The sequence below is a fragment of the Elaeis guineensis genome, chromosome 3, assembly GCF_000442705.2.
Source record: "Elaeis guineensis isolate ETL-2024a chromosome 3, EG11, whole genome shotgun sequence".
In the NCBI taxonomy this organism is placed as follows: domain Eukaryota; kingdom Viridiplantae; phylum Streptophyta; class Magnoliopsida; order Arecales; family Arecaceae; genus Elaeis; species Elaeis guineensis.
In genome coordinates, this window is record NC_025995.2 from 123,755,488 (window position 1) to 123,774,123 (window position 18,636).

At 37.5% G+C, this 18,636-nt stretch overlaps 1 protein-coding gene and 1 pseudogene across 2 annotated transcripts; both read right to left on the reverse strand.

Annotated features, from left to right (window-relative positions):
- Positions 1-518: 518 nt before the first annotated feature.
- LOC105041442 (SNF1-related protein kinase regulatory subunit gamma-1-like) lies at positions 519-6,772 on the reverse strand (annotated as a pseudogene).
- Positions 6,773-11,943: 5,171 nt separating this feature from the next.
- LOC105040365 (WRKY transcription factor 72A) lies at positions 11,944-17,709 on the reverse strand. Of its 2 annotated transcripts, XM_019849186.3 has the most exons (6): positions 17,546-17,709; positions 16,837-16,920; positions 15,631-15,723; positions 14,757-15,290; positions 14,456-14,569; positions 11,944-13,143 (listed from the first exon to the last, which is right to left on the reverse strand). In XM_019849186.3, the coding sequence occupies exons 1-6, from the start codon at positions 17,633-17,635 to the stop codon at positions 12,199-12,201; spliced, it is 1,860 nt and encodes a 619-aa protein (XP_019704745.1). In that variant the 5' UTR covers positions 17,636-17,709; the 3' UTR covers positions 11,944-12,198. The 2 variants fall into 2 exon arrangements, with proteins under 2 accessions (XP_019704745.1, XP_019704746.1); XM_019849187.3 differs by lacking the exon at positions 16,837-16,920 and having other exon boundaries at positions 17,546-17,708.
- Positions 17,710-18,636: the final 927 nt, after the last annotated feature.

Below are 18,636 nucleotides of genomic sequence, written 5' to 3' on the forward strand. Positions count from 1 at the left end.
TTTGTCCCTTGCATTGGGGTCAACGCCCCGCAAAAGGCGCCTCGTGAGGGAAGGTGTGCTCGTATCCCTCTTAAGCACATGCACACACCAGAGTTGCCCGATGTGGGACTATTAAGGGAGGTCCCCCCACAGCCTACCCACAACAGATGCCCCCCACTCTGGAGGGTGCAGATGTTGGTGAGCAGGGGGCGGGTGCCCCCTACCTGGCGCGCCACTGTTGTGCGCACGTGTCAAGCAGGTCGTCGGAGACCGCACGCTCCGCCCCACGAAGTATTGCCCGCTTTGGCTGGGTCCGGACCGGGGGCAGTACCCCGGTGGTCCCTACCGGGGGTTGTCCCGCCCGGCGTCACGCAGACGGCCTCACGGTTTTGTCCCTTGCATTGGGGTCAACGCCCCGCAAAAGGCGCCTCGTGAGGGAAGGTGTGCTCGTATCCCTCTTAAGCACATGCACACACCAGAGTTGCCCGATGTGGGACTATTAAGGGAGGTCCCCCCACAGCCTACCCACAACAGGATGCACAATGCCCTCCAATGGCATCTGGGAGAAGAATCTAAAAGCTTCAGCCACATTCCTCCGTTGTGACCCACAGATCAGCATATTCCATGGAGCCATATCAGGCCTGAAACCACCTGATCGCAACTGGTGAAAAAACTTCATGGCAATTTCGGGGCATCCATTGGATAGCAAACCTGAAATCAGTGTGTTCCTCGTTACCAAATTCCCCTCGGCCATTTTCATAAAGATCCGATTAGCCAATCCCACTTACCCCAATTTGCAATACACATAAACCAGAGCTGCTTCCAACTTAACATTGTCAGCTACTTACACATTCTAAGTAATAAAAGCATATCTGTCAACCAAGTAGCAACACTGCAAGTTCCAAGCACACAGAAAGAATAGAAAGCCGTGTCCAAGAACTTCACTGCTCCCAGGACAAATTGAGCAAGATTTTTGCGACTAAATTAACAGTAAAATTCATATTGATTTGAACCTGGCTTTTGTGGCTAAATTAACAGCAAAGTTTATATCAATTTGTTGAATTTTTCACTTTGTGAGAAAATGCACTTTATGCACCCCTGAGCTGCTTTCCATGAAAATTATCGATTACAGATTCATACTCCAGATGGTACAACCTTCAAGTAAATATAAAACGGAAACCAAGAGCATAAATGTTATCAGCAATTCGACATCATCTTTTTCTGTCTTTATCTGCGCTGTCCTTGCTTCAGCTCTGCTACACATGCAAATCTCACTAGGCGATTATCTCCTTCATAGCAAACCCAAACTAGTTGTCAAAATGATCAGGAGGCTCATAGATAAAGCAAGAAATCACATCTCTGAGTGTCAACACCAATAACTTCCGGATCATCATCCTCAGCTACATAAACTCGGTGAACTGATCTGGCCGCTAGACTCTCTATCACATTACCAAGGGAAGCATCACGTCCACTTGTTACTGGTGCTGCTATTGTGCTTGCAGATTCCAGATCGACTGAAGCTTTGATCTTTATGAAATCAATTGCTGCTAGATGCCTGAAGAAAGAGACCGAACCATTAAAAACTGTAAACGTGAAAGAAAATTTCACCAGGTGAATTCGTGCACATAAAAGCATATGATCTCAGTAGAATGTTGGGAAAGAAAAAATAAGAGTTTCCACTTGGCGATTGCCAAATCATGCTGCACTTCAACTAAAATAGGAACAAGTAGAACTGCTCAGTTCAACACAAGGTAGGAATGCCACCACAGGTTCAAACCCAGGAACTAGCAAGTGTGAGAGGGGTGCCAACCAGCTGACCTAGTCTTGTTGATCATATTAATTGGAGCATAGCTGGATCAAGACAATAATACAAAGAAACACAAATGTCTATTGACATTAGAGTGCCCTGCCAAGTGTTTCACTACAAAAATAGCTGGCTCAGGAGATTGTATGTAGATGCCTCGAAAAAGCCAAAAGGCATAGCTTACATTACTTTATACACATTAAAGGAAAGAGAAAGAAGAACTTCAAGATCCCTCTTCATTGATTTTTTAAAGCAAGTCACTCCAAGTTCATTCATAAGCAGCTTTCCTGGGTGGTATGATTTTGCAAGGGTTCCATATGAAACATATGCAGCAGGACTCCCAAATGATTTAATAGTCTTAATTGTTTAGATGGGAGAAATAGTTTTACATAACTTGAAGAGTCAACTCGTAACTCTTATCATAGAACTCGTAACAATCACCTGAAGTTGGAGAAGAACGCAGGCCGAAGCAACAAGAACCTGATATCACGTAGGCTCACACCACCAAAAATCTTCCTCTTGGCTCCTTCTGTAACTGGGAGTCCTATGTGATTGGTTTTCATGTGCTTGAAAGCTTCTAGGATCAACTCATCACTTTTGACGCTAATGACCTGACAACTTGCCGCTAGAGTATAAAATTTATTCATCTTTCTTCTAAATAGACCAGAACAAGAAAGAGATATAGTTTTGTAGCAAAATATGCATGTTGTCACAAGTTACTTAGTTCTTTACAACATTGCACGAAAAATAATAAGTATCCATGAAAAATAAATAAAATAAGAAAATATGAATTTGTCATAAGTTCACTGTGAATTTTCAGATGGTCTAATTTGCCTTTCATGGTGCAATGTGCAGCAAATTCACTGAATTGCCAATGTATTGGAGGCATAATGCTATAAAGAAGTAAGTCAGACAAACTAATTCCACGAATCTTCTAAGTAAATAGAATAATGTGCTGAGTTATTCAAGGATGATATCTGCAAGTTTGGATGCGTGCAGACCTTATAATGCAACAGACAAAAGAAGATAAGAAAATAATATTGCAATGGGGAAAATGTAACATGTTTATACGGCATAAGAGGAAGCCCAAAATCTGAAAGAGGACGTCATCTATGCAATCAAACCAATCACTTCCCTTGCATTGCTTGGGAGCATGAACAATTGCTGACTGGGTAATAAAATTTTTAATGCAAGAATTTCCAACTTCAACTGCTGGGACATTTCTCAGACTATATTTTGAAAGCAACAGCAAAACAGTAAGCATGGAACCATCCAGTGCTACAGGGAGGACTGGGGAAAGTCATATGACATAACAACTGACTCTTTACCCGAAATGAGAAGTTAAAAATGAGAATTACTAAGAACAAAAGGTTTTATTGGCCGCTAGAAAACTCAACGAACACACTTAGATAATGGAATCAAGGGGAGCTGCACCCTTCATCATCTATATTGTTGCCCATAACAACATCTATATTGTTGCCCATAACAAAAAGCCTCACAACAGCAAGCTACCATGTGTAATCTGTCTTATAAAAGAGCACCCCACACAACTTTATTTTGGGATCCTTGATTTCATTGTTTTAGGTTTGCAGAAGTTAAGATTATAGAAGTGGAATAGGAACATTATATATGTATGCATATACATATATACATACATGCATATATGTACATACATACGCACGTACATATGTATGTATAACATTGGGTAGGTAGTATTTCAAACCCCAATTTCACATCGTATGTATTTGCCTAGCTAATTGCAGAGCTCCCTAGAAAATGCACTTGTGAGTACAATAAGGTCAGAGTCTTTTTTGGTTACATGTGAGTGTCTGATTGATGCCAAAAGTCACATAAGTCATGTAAGCAATATGCCAATGGCAATTGGGCCCACTGCTTGACACCTCTCTCCTCAGGGAGAGGCTGCAGGTCTGAACCTGGAAGGCGGCGTTCCCACCATTTTCTAAGGGTGGAAGTCATGGAAGGCGTCCACTTCCGAACTTTTGATTACAGCACAAGTAATTTAACTCATGTTGACTTGGGTACACAAGAAGTTTCGAAGTCATTAATCAAAAAAAAGTTAGAAAAGAACATATTGATACCTTAGACACTACATCATGGTCCCAGTTGTCGACCACAGCAATGTGGTTGGTCATATTTGATATAATGATATTGGTTGGCCATGGTCAACGATGTCACATCATTTTGAGAGGATGAATTCCATCATTCCAAATTTGTGGAATTGAAAGTTACCTTTTAAGGAAATCACTTCCCTAAATTTACTCTGCCCAGTGGACCTAAATAAAGCATTTAGAGGTCGATACCATAATGAAATCGATTCTGATCACCCACCTCTCCTTCCACTTCTTTCACATGTTCTCTTGAATATTTTTTTTAACTACCATTGATGGGGCTAGAATCCAATAATCTGTTGTTCGAGAAATTGATCAAACCCCGCAATCAACGATGCAATCAGCCCATCATCATGCAATCAGGTGCAGCCACATTCTAATTGCTAGCATGTCAGTAATGCAGGAAAAAGTTGCTACTTCACTGCTTTATTGATTAAAAGGTTTCATCTCAGAAAGAGATTTCCACTACACATCCACTGTCAGAAATTTAACAGTTATTTAAATGAGATCGAAAAGCAATTGGGTAAGATATGACCAGTCAACCTTAAAAAAATGGAATTTTCCCTGCATAGTGCTGAGCCTAAAATGAACCTTGAAGTTTGGAGTTTCTTTTGTGATAGAGAAAAAGCAAATGTTCATGAGACGTATTAGAATTTGAATGACCACTGAAAGAGTCGTGAAATCAAAGATACAAACTGTTGGGATACACAAAAAAGTAAAGAGTATATTTGCTGCACTTTCTGTAGCAGATTTGAAAGGTTCTTCATGAAGAATGTCTTTATAGGAATCCTTCCCCATATCATCAGCGGGAGCTGGACCATCTTCTGCCATTCCATTTCCTGCAGCCAATCCTCCAGCCATGCAGCACCAATTGCGGCAATCGTCAGCCCAGAAACAGCAACTGGACCAGTTGCACCCAATGCCACTGCTCCAACTCCAGGAGCAGCAAGAGCACCTGCTCCCACTCCAGCAGCTGTTGCTGAACCTGCTGAGAGACAAGCAACAGCTAGCTCCGCACTCTCTAATACCCAGAAAATGACTGCAGAGTATTTCATAATTCCTAGATACCATTCCCTACAATCTGTGGTAACCCCTGCTTCTGGATTTGTTACAGGAGAAGCCATTATATCATGTTCAGATAAAATTTGAACTGCATCAACAATGGATGCGTCTGCTGAAATTTCAATTACTATTCAAGAAACAAATGAATTTTGTAAGGCTAAATGTATTCGCTACATCAAGCGTTTTCACAAAATAAATAAAGTATTTTCTTATAAATTGGTAAAACAGTCTAGAACATCCAAACACTAAAGCATGGTCGAACATACCTTTGCCCCCTGGAACTTGTGGGAAACATGAAACTGGAATCTGTGCCAATACGGATGTCCAATATTGCTGCAAAGAAAATGGTAGCCCTTTTCTGGACTGAAAATTCCCAAAATAAGCATCACAGCTTGGAATCCTTGAACTCGATCCAACTTGATGCGACATTTTGTGTCGCAAACGGGATTATCAAGTCTTTCAATATCCCCCAGAGCACAATTTTTATATCCATGACAGCCGAATGCAGTCATACCACACTGTCATCCACCATGAAAAGAACATTCTGCAAATCAAACAAGAAGCTCCCACATTACCAAAGAAAAAGCAAAGCTCCCTTTTGTAAGCAAGCTACTAATTAAGCTTCAACAACATGAAAAACATTCTGGCAGAAAGTATGAGTCAAAAATGTGAAAGTTACCAACTTGACCAGTTTCAACAGTGTTGCGTCTAGTATTATTACACTTACCTAAACATTTGTGCCCTCTGTTAAGGTAGCTTCAAGTGACACTAGATCTAATGCCACTTGCCTCCCAGAACAGTGCAATTAGTCCATTGTTATACAATAACAACCTAGGACTCCGAACAGAGCATCGTCACAGTCACAATGGAGAAAGATTCTTATAGTTGTACTTAACTAATATAACATCTGAGAAAAAAATAAATAATCAGAACCAAAGAAAAAGAGCCCACTTTTATAGCAAGATTTCAGATTCTCGAGTAATTAATTACAAAGTGCAAACCCCGTGCTGAAGAATACTTCAGAGGAGAAAGAATCATGAAAGAATAAAGGATTAATGAAGAATTCCGCATTGCATCTCGGTATTATCTTATCAAAGAACGTTCTCATAATGAACATGTGCACACGGATGAGCAAGAAATCCACCAATAAGAAAAGGGAAAACAATCGAACAAGCGGTCTCTGTTGAGACTTAACCCTGCAAAACAAGGTAAATCTCCAGAGAGCAAAGAAACAAACAAGGCATTACATCAAACAGAAGAGTCTCAATATTCACCGAACTCCAAAATCATTACAAACGTTTGCTCCCACCATAAATGACCCCATAGAACGCGCAAAATCTTTAAATATTTCACTCTATTTGTACGAATGAACATCAAATTGGAACCGCAACTCTTTCAGACGGTACAACCACAACCATGAGCAAAAATCGTCTGATAATAGTAATTACACAAAACGGAGATCCAATTGTGCAATTTGTGAAAAAAAAAAAAATATGAATGATATATCCATAAATTGCTAGCCAACAAACCCTAGAGCGATCTAAAGAGAATCACACCGATCTAACCAATCAACTAGAGCGGCATTTGCCTCAATTTTGTCGGATTCTTGGTATTCATAGGAATAAGAGAAGTAATAAATCTAAACAATACGAATAAAAAACTACAGAAACAGGAAGGGATTATAATTTATACGAAGGAAATCGGGATTTTTTTTTCATTTGTTTTATTTATTTTCTTTTATTTCTATTTCCGGCACAGATTCCTGGTGCCCTTGCGGACCGGTGCAGAACACCGCGATCTTGAAAATTCTTACGTGCCACGTGCACCGCCGGAGTGGACGCGGCCCTGGGCGGTGACGGAGTCGTGGCAGTGGTGGGTGGAAAGAGACGTTGGATCAACGAGGGAAACCCAGCTGGTTAGCCAAATCACGAAACAGCGGTGGACGCAAATTAGCAGCTGGATTTGTTGAACTTTTGTCCACATTCGGAATCATATATCTTATACGACTCAACGAAGTGGATTACCCTGCGAGCTAGGGCTGAGTAAATAATCAAAACCATCCGATTCGATCTAATAAATATCGATTTCGATCAATTAAAAGATATAAATTAGATAAAATCGAATTGATTTATAAAAAAATCGATTATTTATGATTAAATTTAATTTCTACACTTTTAAACCGTATAAAATCGAATCCGATGTAGTATCTCACAAACTAATTTTCATTTTGGGACTGTTGTTTAAACTTCAATACTTCATTCTAAAAAATACCGTATCATTCATTTGGATTTATAAGAATGTTAATATTGAATTATTGATGGAAGTACATCAATTTAAGATGATTCTAAAGTAAAAACGTTCAGATGTAGTTGCTTACAGATGAATAATTTTTTTATTTTTCTGTTTTATTTTATATAAGTTCAAAAATAAATCCAAAATTTGTAACTTATAAAGTGCATATTTTTTTATATTAAATTAAAAAAAAATAAATAAGCTTTAATAGACTAACATTGTATTTAAAATCAATATTGGATCAACATTAAAGCTCAAACTGATACAACCCACTCGAACCTACTACAAACCGTTCACTTTACTTTCAAACGGTTTATATATGATAAACGATCGACAGCGGATTGAATTTTTTTCAATCCGATTGAATTCGATCGGATAAAATTTTTTTCTCAATCCGATCGAACCTGACCCAATGCTCAGCCCTATTATGAGCTAAGCAAGGAGCAGCTGAATTTCATTGGATTATGATTCCAAGAAACCCAAGGTTGAAAACTGTATCAAATTTAGTCTATGATAAATCATATAAGAAATTATTTTATTATGCTATAAAATCTAGCATCTAGATCGGACACATGATGGCCGCATATTCCTTAAGACAAAGTGCTCAAGAATGTGCAAGATCTGTCTTTTTATCAATAAACAATCATATCAAATCCAACTCAAACTGTAGCAGTAAAAGTGAACATCTAATTTTATTAATTTAAACTAAATTTAGTTTACCACTATCTCATCATAATTAGGATCATATTAATTCAAAACAAACTAAATAAATATCTTTTAAAATCTTATGCTCCTTATTATCTGATCCCAAGCCTATAAAATCTTTGGATCTGAAACAAAAAAAAAAAGAAAAGAAAAGAAGAAGTGAGTTTACGAACTCAGAAAATTATTAATATCTTTGAAGGATTAAGCATAATTAATATCCAAAATATAACAATTTAACCATAATATATAACAATATAATTTTCTTTCCAAATATGTCATGCATAATAATAAAATCTAAAAATTCTCCCTCAGTCTTTGATAACTATGGCCACAATCAGTCCCATGATAAAGATCGAAAAAGACTAGCTCCAAAAAAATAAATACACGACGCATCAATATGTGCCAGCAATCAGCTCTGATTGGCTGGATCTGAAAAAAAACTAGCTCTGATTCACATGACCACGATTAGCCCCATGATAAGATAAAGAGACTAATTCTGAAAATATATACACGAGACGCATCAGAATGTGCCAGCTATCAACCCCGATTGACTAGATCCAAAAGAACTAGCTCTTCCAGCGATCATCTTCAACTGGTTAGATTTGGAAGAAATATATTTTAGATATATGGCCAACAATCAGTCTCATTGGTTAGATCTGAATCATAGTCAAACAAGAGAGTTTTTTTATAATTTCACCATAACTAAATAATCACACTTATTTTACAACAACATCAAATCAAATTTTTCACATCTTTGTTTAGAAATAAAAGGATAATTTTATTCAAAATTCGTACAAAGATAAATATGTATAATCTTATTTTCCAAGATTATGCAATATTAAAATAAAAAAATCATCTCATTTTAAATTTGTAATCATGCTAAGATGACACCATACTTGATCCATAATTTTAAATTATTTTTCATGCTCAAAACTACATACTTCCAAATTTGATAATTTTTAAATATTTTAATAATTTTATATATATAATTAAATTTTTAAATATATAATATATACTAAAAATTCAGAGATAAAAAATAATTACCGTCGGTCAGATCCAAAAATTATGATCTTTAACTCACAGTTTGATCTGTAGATCTAATTTTTTTTGACATTAAAAACTCTGATATATAATTTAAAACTATTTTAGCCTTCAATCGATGAGTGATTTATAACAAAGAGAGAAAATTTGATTCAAGTCCTGATTGGATTTGGATCGGATCACGAGGCAAATCTAAACTTCTCAGATTGACCGATATCTAATCAAATTAGGATCCGACCAAAGAGGTGGTTTCACAAAACATTACTTTAGCCCTTTTTTTTTTTTTTTTTTTCTCTCTTTTTTTCCTCTTATCTCTATCTCTCTCTCTCACTTTCTCTCATTCCCTTCTCTTTCATTTCCTCTTTTCTTGCTCTCTTCCCAAGCCGAAGAGGGGTTTCACTAAGGGGAGGCAGAGGGGATAAGGAGGAGACGGGGTTGATGGCAATGGTGGCGTGACCGGGTGCTGGTGACGGTGGTGGCTCAGCCGGCACAGTCAATTCCCAACAAAACCAGCAAAAAACAGAGAAACAAGGAGAAATGGTTTTTTTTTTGGGGGGGGGGTGGGGGGTATAACGGCTTCTTTTTGTCGGATTCTTGGTATTCATAGGAATAAGAGAAGTAATAAGTCTAAACAATACGAAAAAAAACTACAGAAACGGGAAGGATTTATAATATTTATACGAAGGAAATCGGGATTTTTTTTTCATTTGTTTTATTTTTTTTCTTTTATTTGTAATTCTGGCACAGCTTCCTGGTGCCCTTGCTGACCGTTGCAGGAGACCGCGATCTTGGCAATTTTACGTGCCACGTGCACCGCCGGCCGTGGGCGGTGACGGATCGTGGCAGTGGTGGGTGGAAAGAGACGTTGGATCAACCAGGGAAACCCAGCTGGTTAGCCAAAACACGAAACAGCGGTAGACGCAAATTAGCAGCTGAATTTCCATTGGATTATGATTCCAAGAATCCCAAGGTTGAAAATTGTATCAAATTTAGTCTATGATAAATCAGGGTGCAATGCCAGGATAATTTTATTACCATCATTCCTCTGTTTTCTCATATCAATAAGTTATTCATTATTTTCTGTATACAAGAAATTGCATGTGTTATATATACACAGACATGAATGGATGCATGCATAGACAAGTAACCAATTGCATGTGCAGGTAGAGACCCAATGATTACTTCATATTGCATGTCTTGAATAAATTTATTCTGTTTGGCGTAAGCAACATTTCAAATCATATCATCCGTTTATGTTTTCATGCTAGTGGCAACACTGATTTGGAGTTGCTTGGAGGAAGAAACTCTAGAATATTCCTTAATAGAAGATCAAATAAGGAAAGAGTTCTGGAAGGTGCAACCATGGTTTATTCTCTGCAATCATTCATAACTACTTGTAGTTGCAACCATGGGCAGACAACCATTAAAGAATGGCTTCATGTTTTTTTTGTTTGAGCAGACTTTATATATTTCATAAATATTTTGGATTGGTATGTTCTCGTCGATTCTGATCTTTAGGATAGGGTGATGGTGTGGAGTCAGTTTTTGGTCTGATTACACTTCTACATAGGTTGTTGTCTTTCTCCTTCGGGTTAGATAGCTTCTTATCTAGCTGTGCTACTTAACTATCCTCTTCTTATTATAAATTTTACTCTTTGTACATATTACTTCTATTAATAAAGTTTGCCTCCCTCAATATCAAAAAAAAAAAAAAAAAAAGCGAGAATTGGATTGCCAATGAGTGGAAAATATATACAGAAAAATAAGAAAAAAATAGAACTAAATAAAATATCAATAAAGAGTTTACAATATTAAGTAGTAGAATTTTTCTTATTAGTTTCAATATTTTGCTAAATTGATATATTAAACACTCTTTAAAATCATAAAAAGTTTTAAAAAATATTTAAAATATTAAATAGTTTAAATTTAAATAATTATTAATTATGTAGCTTTTATAAAGATGATAAAAAAGCACTATTCAGATACATTTTGTTAATAAATTGATCCTCTAAAGAAAAAGGAGGGAAAAAAGCAGCAATAGATGATAAAATAATGATGTCCATGTGTAATTCTTTCAATCTAGGGACACATTCTTTCAATCTAGGGCTTTAAATATACGATGAATTTGAGCCGCTTTTTGAGGATCTAGATAATCGATTATTTAGCTGGAGGCTTGCCTAAACCCCTAAAAAAATGGTAGCTATGGACTCAATGTATTGCCACGCTATCAAGGCATGGTCCTTTGAGGATGGTTGAAAATTTTCTTTCTTAGAAATATTGGACAATTGCATACAGGTAAGGCAAGTACGGATGAATTATTTGGCCGAATTGATGTTTTATCGGAATGTAGAGCTTAAATTGGTTGTTTAACTTCTGTGATAAGTTGATAACGTACTCATTAGCGTGCAGCATATGATCGACTATCTAGTCATATACTACCAAAAACCCATGGAAATCCCTTGCGCTAGATATATAGAGATGCAAGGCGGTATAATTGTATGAAGTGATAAATAATGGTTCAAAAAAATCTGCTTACATATGTTTCATTTAATAATTAGGGAGGGTTGAAAGAGGCCTTTACCATCTTAAAATTTATTCAGAAAATGGAAGAAGTATGTACGATGAAACAGAAAACAAAAGAAATCCGAAACAAAAAAAAAAAAAAAAAAGAAAAAAGAAAAAAAATCTAAGAGAAGAACAAGGAGAGAACACACTCAGGAATGAGCTTACAAATTCTTCTTGGAGCAGAGTATGGAGCACTCCAAGAAATCAGAAACCACTTCCCAATAAATACCTGAAATAGTCTGGTTGTATATCAGGCCTAGTTTCATGGATTATCCCTGGATCACCATCACCATTTTTATTCACACGGTCAGACTTAGTTGTCTTCCTTGCACTGTACATTCTGAAACAATAATGCCTGAGCGTATCTATCTCAACCCGCTTTCCAATTGTCATTTAAAACTTCTCGAAGCCTGTTGGGATGATTGGACTTAAAATCTTATGAAATATTTCATGAATTGGACCAGTACAATCAGTAAAATCATAGGATTATTTGATTGTACTAGTTCAATCCGTAAATCCTATAAGATTTTCAGTCCAACCATTTGAATAGATCCTTATGCTCCGATAAATTCCAAAATTCCCAGAACAAAATGAAAACAGAATTAAATCCAAAATGGGCCTTCAGTTGGTGTTGTCTCTATTAGCCACCGGAGAGGCAGAGGCACTCTTGGAAGCAGGAAAGCCCAAAGAAGGCTGGAGGAACGTCAAGTTCCCTTGCTGGGGGTTTGAGCTTGAAGCCGTCGACCGAGTAGTCAAGTAGCTCGATGCACAACCATTCCCGGTTGCTGTACCTGAGAAGGGAGGGACCGAGTTGAAGTGTTCTCCCCATTTCGGGCCATGGCCTGGACCCTCCCTTCTCCCACCTTGAGCTCCATTGGCTCCAACGTACGAAGTGATGGCAGCTGCTATCGCCGAATGGAAGCTCGGGTCTGACGTGATAGCTTGAGCAATTGTGTCCGTCAGTGAATTCTGACTTGGAGCGGGAGCACTTGGGTTAGGGGCCTTGTTCAAATAAGATTGGTAGAAAGGATCCTGAGATTGTCTTCCGAGGCCCAAAGAGCCAACGAAACTCTTGTTATATGGCTGGTTTCCATAGTTAAGGTAACTATTGCCCCATGATGTTGGGATGGTGTCAGACTCTGAGGAAGAGAAACTGTAGCCTGTCGAGGAGTATCTTGGAATGGTGGCAAAGTTTGAGGAGAACCTATTGAACTGATGAGAAGGTTGGGAGGTGGATGATTGGGGAGCAGTGAGGTCTAGTGTGATGGTGGGGTAGGAAGGGGTGGAAGAGAGCGAAGGGTTTGGAAGGTAGAAATGACCTGGTCTTGAATTGCCTGATAGGTTGAAGTTTAGGCCATGGAGTTTGGCATCAGTGGTGGTGGTAACAGTGGAGGAGGAGGTGAGAGATCCATGGGTTGGTCGAGAAGCGGAGGAGCCAGACATCAGCATGCAAGCGGCAGCGGAGGTTGTAGAAGCCATGGCGGTGGCTGAGATTGGAAGTGGGTGGTTATGGGTCCCCTCATAGGTGGTGATCAATATGGACGTGTCTTCTGCACACCTTTGCACCTGGAAATTGAATAAAGAAATAGGAAGAATATTGAGAAGACAAAAACTTTAATTTGGTGAATTTCTTATACAATTATTTCATTTCTGGATATGAAAGAGTTGGGCAAGGGACATATAGACCTAGAAAGTTATGAGGTGATGGTAAACGAAAGCTTGCATTGTCAACAACCAAAGTGATAAGCTTGAAGTTTGAAATTCTATTTTTTAACACATATGTCAGCACTTGGATCAAGTAGAAGGCTTCAATGACTTGTTAATCGCGTCTGTGATGCGGACAGGATCCTTAATTAGCAAGTTCTACATGGCTATTTGTAATGTCATAATATACCAAAAGGAATATTTTCTTCGGACCGTGATTGGAGATCACTTGATTAGCATTCGTTCTCAAATTCATCTGATTTATTCCATGTTGCCTCACTACAAGGAAATAGTGTTTTAGCAATGGATTTTATAGTGGCGAAAGAATATTTACCTCTAAAAATAGATTGTGCATGTATCGGCAAAAATAGGTAACTCTATAAAATGATGCAATATTTATAGCATTAAAAACAACAATCTTTTTTAACAAATATTTACAATGGGAACTACTTCTGTTGCTATATATATATATATATATATATATATATATAGTGTTAAAATATGCTTTTTTTTTCCTGAAAGGAAGTTCAAATATCAATGTTTGCTAAAGTTTTAGCACAATGGCTACAAAGGCCATTCTCAATTTTTTTGCTGTTACTCCAACGATATGAATATTTAGAGGTAATTTTATGACTATTAGCAGCTTTTGTTTGCCACCAAAAACCTATATTATTGTTAGTCATTTGAGTAATTTGTCGGACATTTTCTATCAAAAAAGAACAATAATCTCTCTGAATTTTCCTAGAATCTGATCACAAATCATATTACATGTTGCATTTTCCAAAAAAAAAAAAAAAGGTCAACTAAGAGAAGTTTTCCTAAAAGATGACTGAGAAAATGGTAATGGCTGGATTGTTGGGACCTGCCAAATTATCAACACAAAGACATTTGTGATCAGCATTAGGATTTAACCAGTGTCATGATACTGGGATTTGGACTAATGTGAGACTAGAAGGTCGTTACATTATATCAAAACCCTAGGCAGACCCGAAACATGACTAAAGAAAATTAGCTGCATTTTTGTTAATTACCTCATTGTTTTAGCGAATTGTATAACTATTTAACATTACCTCCAATAGCCTACCATCAATCATATACATCTTATATCCAATACATAGATTACGTACTTCGGACAAATTACCAAGAAAATAAGATACATGGAGAAGATCGTCACCTGCTTCCTGACTGGGCATGCCGGTGCAACAGTGCAACGATAGTATGCTCGTGGGCATGGATTACCTTTTGCAATCTTTTGCCCATACTTCCTCCACTGACATCCATCATTCATCTAAAAAGAAGGAAAAAGATATAGTTTAATCAGTATCCAATTTTTAGAAGATCACATATACTATTTCCATGCATAACATTACTACAACCGAATTATAATGCATGCATGCCATGAAATATATGAAGACTAAGAAGGCATATGCGTGCAACTAAAGTTGATTTGTTATGGGATACAATATGATACAGACCGTGGGTGCATCACATCGTGCTCTCACAGAAACACGTGCTTTCTTGACAAAGGGCTGCTGGGAAACTTCATCATCACCGCTTCGCAAATTCTTCAATGTCTTGCTAGGTGGCCATGGCTCCTCAGGTTCAGCTTCCTTAGGCTCCCCAAAGCTATTGCCAGGGCTCACGTTGGAGCCAGGTTCGTTGGTGCCATTACTACTGGATCCCTCAAATTTGCAGTCCAGTCCAAGAGTCAGGCCTCCTTCTAGCTGCTCATGATTCTCTTTGCTTTTATTTGTGTTTACCTTCTCTTCCTTCTTGTGTCCGCTTAAAGTTGTTCCAAGGCTCAATGAAACAAGCTCAGGTTCTTCTACTTCATTTGGAGCTGGCGGGGTCTCGACAGGTTTCTGGACTTGCTGTTGTTGAACAATGTCAAAGAAGTGCATTTGGAGAGACTGGTAATCCTTAAAGATGCGGGCTAATGTCGTCTTCAATCGTTCATTCTCTTCTCTTACCTCGCCCATTTCCGCTTTAGTGGATTCGAGCTGGTCCACCTTCAAGCAAACAAATCCAAATTAAGATGATGCAAAAATATCCATAAAAAAGTGACCTCATGTTATTGATTGATTGGAGCCTGTCATAAAACCTAATGACTGGTGTTGTTTGATAACTTTATGGCAAAGATCTTTTGAGATTTGAGAGAACAAAATATAGCACACGGATCAAACTTTATTTTAATGGTAAATCTAGAGACTTTTATAAAGCAAAGCTGAAGATATGATAACACGGCGTGCCCGTACTAATTCAACATAAACATAAGCATAAACGTAAAAACACAAATCCAAATGATTGTGAGTAGTATTTTGTTAATATATATTAGAAGAAAATTCTCACCTTACTCATCGTAACAGAGTCCTCGAGTTTTAAACAAGATGGTCTTGATGATGCATCCATAGATGATCTTTCGCTTGGGATTTTAGCAGAAGCCTGTTGCACATCTATGAGTTAGATCACTTGGTGGGGAAAACGGTACCGCATGCAGGCTAATCTGGTCTGTTGCTTAACTGACAATAAATGATAAACTAGTCCTACACCCGATGCACGGAAATTAGAATAAAAAAATTATAAATGATACCAAAAAAATATATTTATTAAATTACATAAAATAAAGATGAAATACAGTTAAAGATGAGATAATTAATATGGGACATATGGTGGGACAGTTTTTAGTTCATTAATCGTAGCGTGTGGACGGCGGTGTAAGTATAATTCTGATTCAATTTTTAAGATTTTTTGTTTTTGAGAGAGAGAAGAATTTGAGAATTGGAATATACACCATTTTGAATGGATGCCAAACCCCGTGGTCGATACATCTTCTTATTAAATGGTCTTCCTTCCCCCTCAAAACTATAAAATTAATAAATTGAATAAAAGGAATAAATAGAATGAAAAGTCTTATCCTTTTCTTCTGCGAAGGTAAATTCAAACATGCATAATTGGGCTAAGTTGATCATGGAAATTGTTCCATCTTCTGGTGGTTTGGCTGGGATCATTGGATATTACAAAACAAGCCGAGCCAAAGATAATGAAATTATGTTACCTAGTTTATGATGCTCGGATCAAGAGCTGTTTATAAATAAGAGCAACTTGAATATTTTAAGATATTGGGAACCCCAACGATTTAATTTATCATCGAGTATACCAACAACAGGTATTGTGTTTCACCAGACTCCTAAATCTTGAACAGCTAACCAAATTAAACCTAGCAAGGTAAACGATCACCCTTGTATAACTATCACCACTTTTTTTTTTTTTTTTTTTAATCCGAATCGTAAGGAGGCAAATTTCATCTGTGATTTATTAAAAGAAGAAGCTATACAAATACAAAAAGAGAGAATTTACAGAGTTGAAGGAGAAAGGAGGTACCATACTTATTAGAAGGAGGTACCTGTGACCAATTACCATACTTCCACAGAAGATTTTTATTAATCCCACAGATAGCGGTCAAAAGAAAATGATGCAATTATCACAAGATTATACCAACTAGCATATGCAATAATCATTTCGCTAGTTATATTTGAAATTAACAAAACTTTATACCTGTTTGTTAATGATTGAATCGCTTTGGTTGGGAGAAGGTGACTTGGAAAAATCTCGGTCCGCAGCTGGTTTTTCACCTCCCAACTGCGGCAGTATAAGATTGATTATTAAGAAACCGTATGAGCAGAAGAATATGTAACAGGTTCATGGGCTCTTCGGAAATCTTCTAAGAAGTTGCTCAATCAACGACTGGCACAAATAGTCTATTTCCTTTTATTTTTCTTCGAGAAGATAGTCTATTTCCTTTTCAAAGATTCTTTCCTGGAAAAATCAAACGCCAACTCTTTATAATAGTCTTACAATCTAATTGTCCGCGATAAAGGCATGATGGTGGACACCTTGTCCGTATGTTTGTCACTTAGTGATCGAATTCAATTCATCCAAAGCCTAATTTTCCGCTCAAATATATGTTAATTAGCAAGTTCTAAATGTTACTAAAATTCATTTGTTTGAAGCTACTAAAATTTCGGAAATGCATTAAAAGCGAAGATGTCTTAATTAAGTTAACGTACCCCTTTTAATCATGGCTTGATGCACACACACAACCCAAAAAAAAGAAAGGAAGAAGAAGAAGAAGAAGAAGATTGTTTACGACAGTGAAACCGATGGGCAAGCCCAGAGTTTTGCTCAAGAGAAAAATAAAGGGAAAAAAAAAAAAAGATTCGCTGCATTGGGACAGAATTCAGACAGAGAGAAGGAGAAACAATACCTTTCCAATATCTCCACCCTCTTCATCACCGAGACTCTTAGGTCTCTTGTCCTCTTCAACAACAAGAGACCTTTTTAGCAGCACCTCCATTGGAAACAACCTTGGCTTTCCTCCTCCTCCTCCTCTTTAATAATTAATATTTCTTGTGCTGCGCCTCCTGTCCTTTCAAACCCTCTTCTTATAAAGCAAAGCCTCCTGTTTTTGACTTGTTTAATAAGATTTAAATCACACGCTTATCTCTATTGGGCTATGAGCATCTAAATGTCAACATGAGCAAGGGCACTCTGAGAAGCAATAAGAAAAATAAGGGGATTCAAACGTGTGAGAGATGTACCTGTCAGGCTGCGTCATTAGGAGAGCTTCCAGCCGCACTCCCCGGACCACTTTGAAGTCTCCCTTTGCCACCTCGTGCAAATCATCACGTGGATCGAGGCCTTCACTGATCTCAGATTGCCGGAGGTGTGCCCCACCGCCGCTTGGCTGTCATCGAACCCTTAGACGGGAGCTAGCAACTCTTCATGCATGATGGCTCATGCATGGAAGACTCGGAATAGACCATCCTCGGTCATGATCACACTCATAGCGTAAAGCCAATACTCATGCATGAATCATCCGCTCATAGACTTTAGTTGAAAGGGATTACATGCATTTGATCCACTATCTAGTTATCTAGCTATCCATCTAAATAGATAGATTGAATCATGTCCTTTATCTAAAAGTCACAATCACAATAGATAGATAGATAGATAGATAGATAGATAGATAGATAGATAGATAGATAGGTACATACATACATACAGTGGATCACATCCTTTGTCTAAAAGTCACAATCGCAATAGATAGTCTTATCGTTCCAGGCAGCATGTTCAACCATATTTTGTGGGAGAGACTATTTCAATACAAGTAATGCAGCTAGGATATGGTTGATCTCTTTTCTCTGGATAGTTTGAGCATACACATTTTAAAAAAATAAAAAATAAAAATGAAAAAAAATAGCATAATCACAATATTTTCAAAATTGATAAGTATGCCCGCTTTCTATATATGATCTAGAAATGTATTATTGACCAAATCAATAATTTTTCAACTCT

Excerpts from the sequence above, each read along its gene's own strand:
- LOC105040365 (XM_019849186.3), bottom strand. The coding sequence starts at position 17,635 with ATGGAGGTGCTGCTAAAAAGGTCTCTTGTTGTTGAAGAGGACAAGAGA. Across the intron at positions 15,291-15,630 it reads ACTCTGTTACGATGAGTAAG|GTGGACCAGCTCGAATCCAC; the intron begins GTGAGAATTTTC and ends GTTTGCTTGAAG. Across the intron at positions 14,570-14,756 it reads CACGATGTGATGCACCCACG|ATGAATGATGGATGTCAGTG; the intron begins GTCTGTATCATA and ends CCTTCTTTTTAG.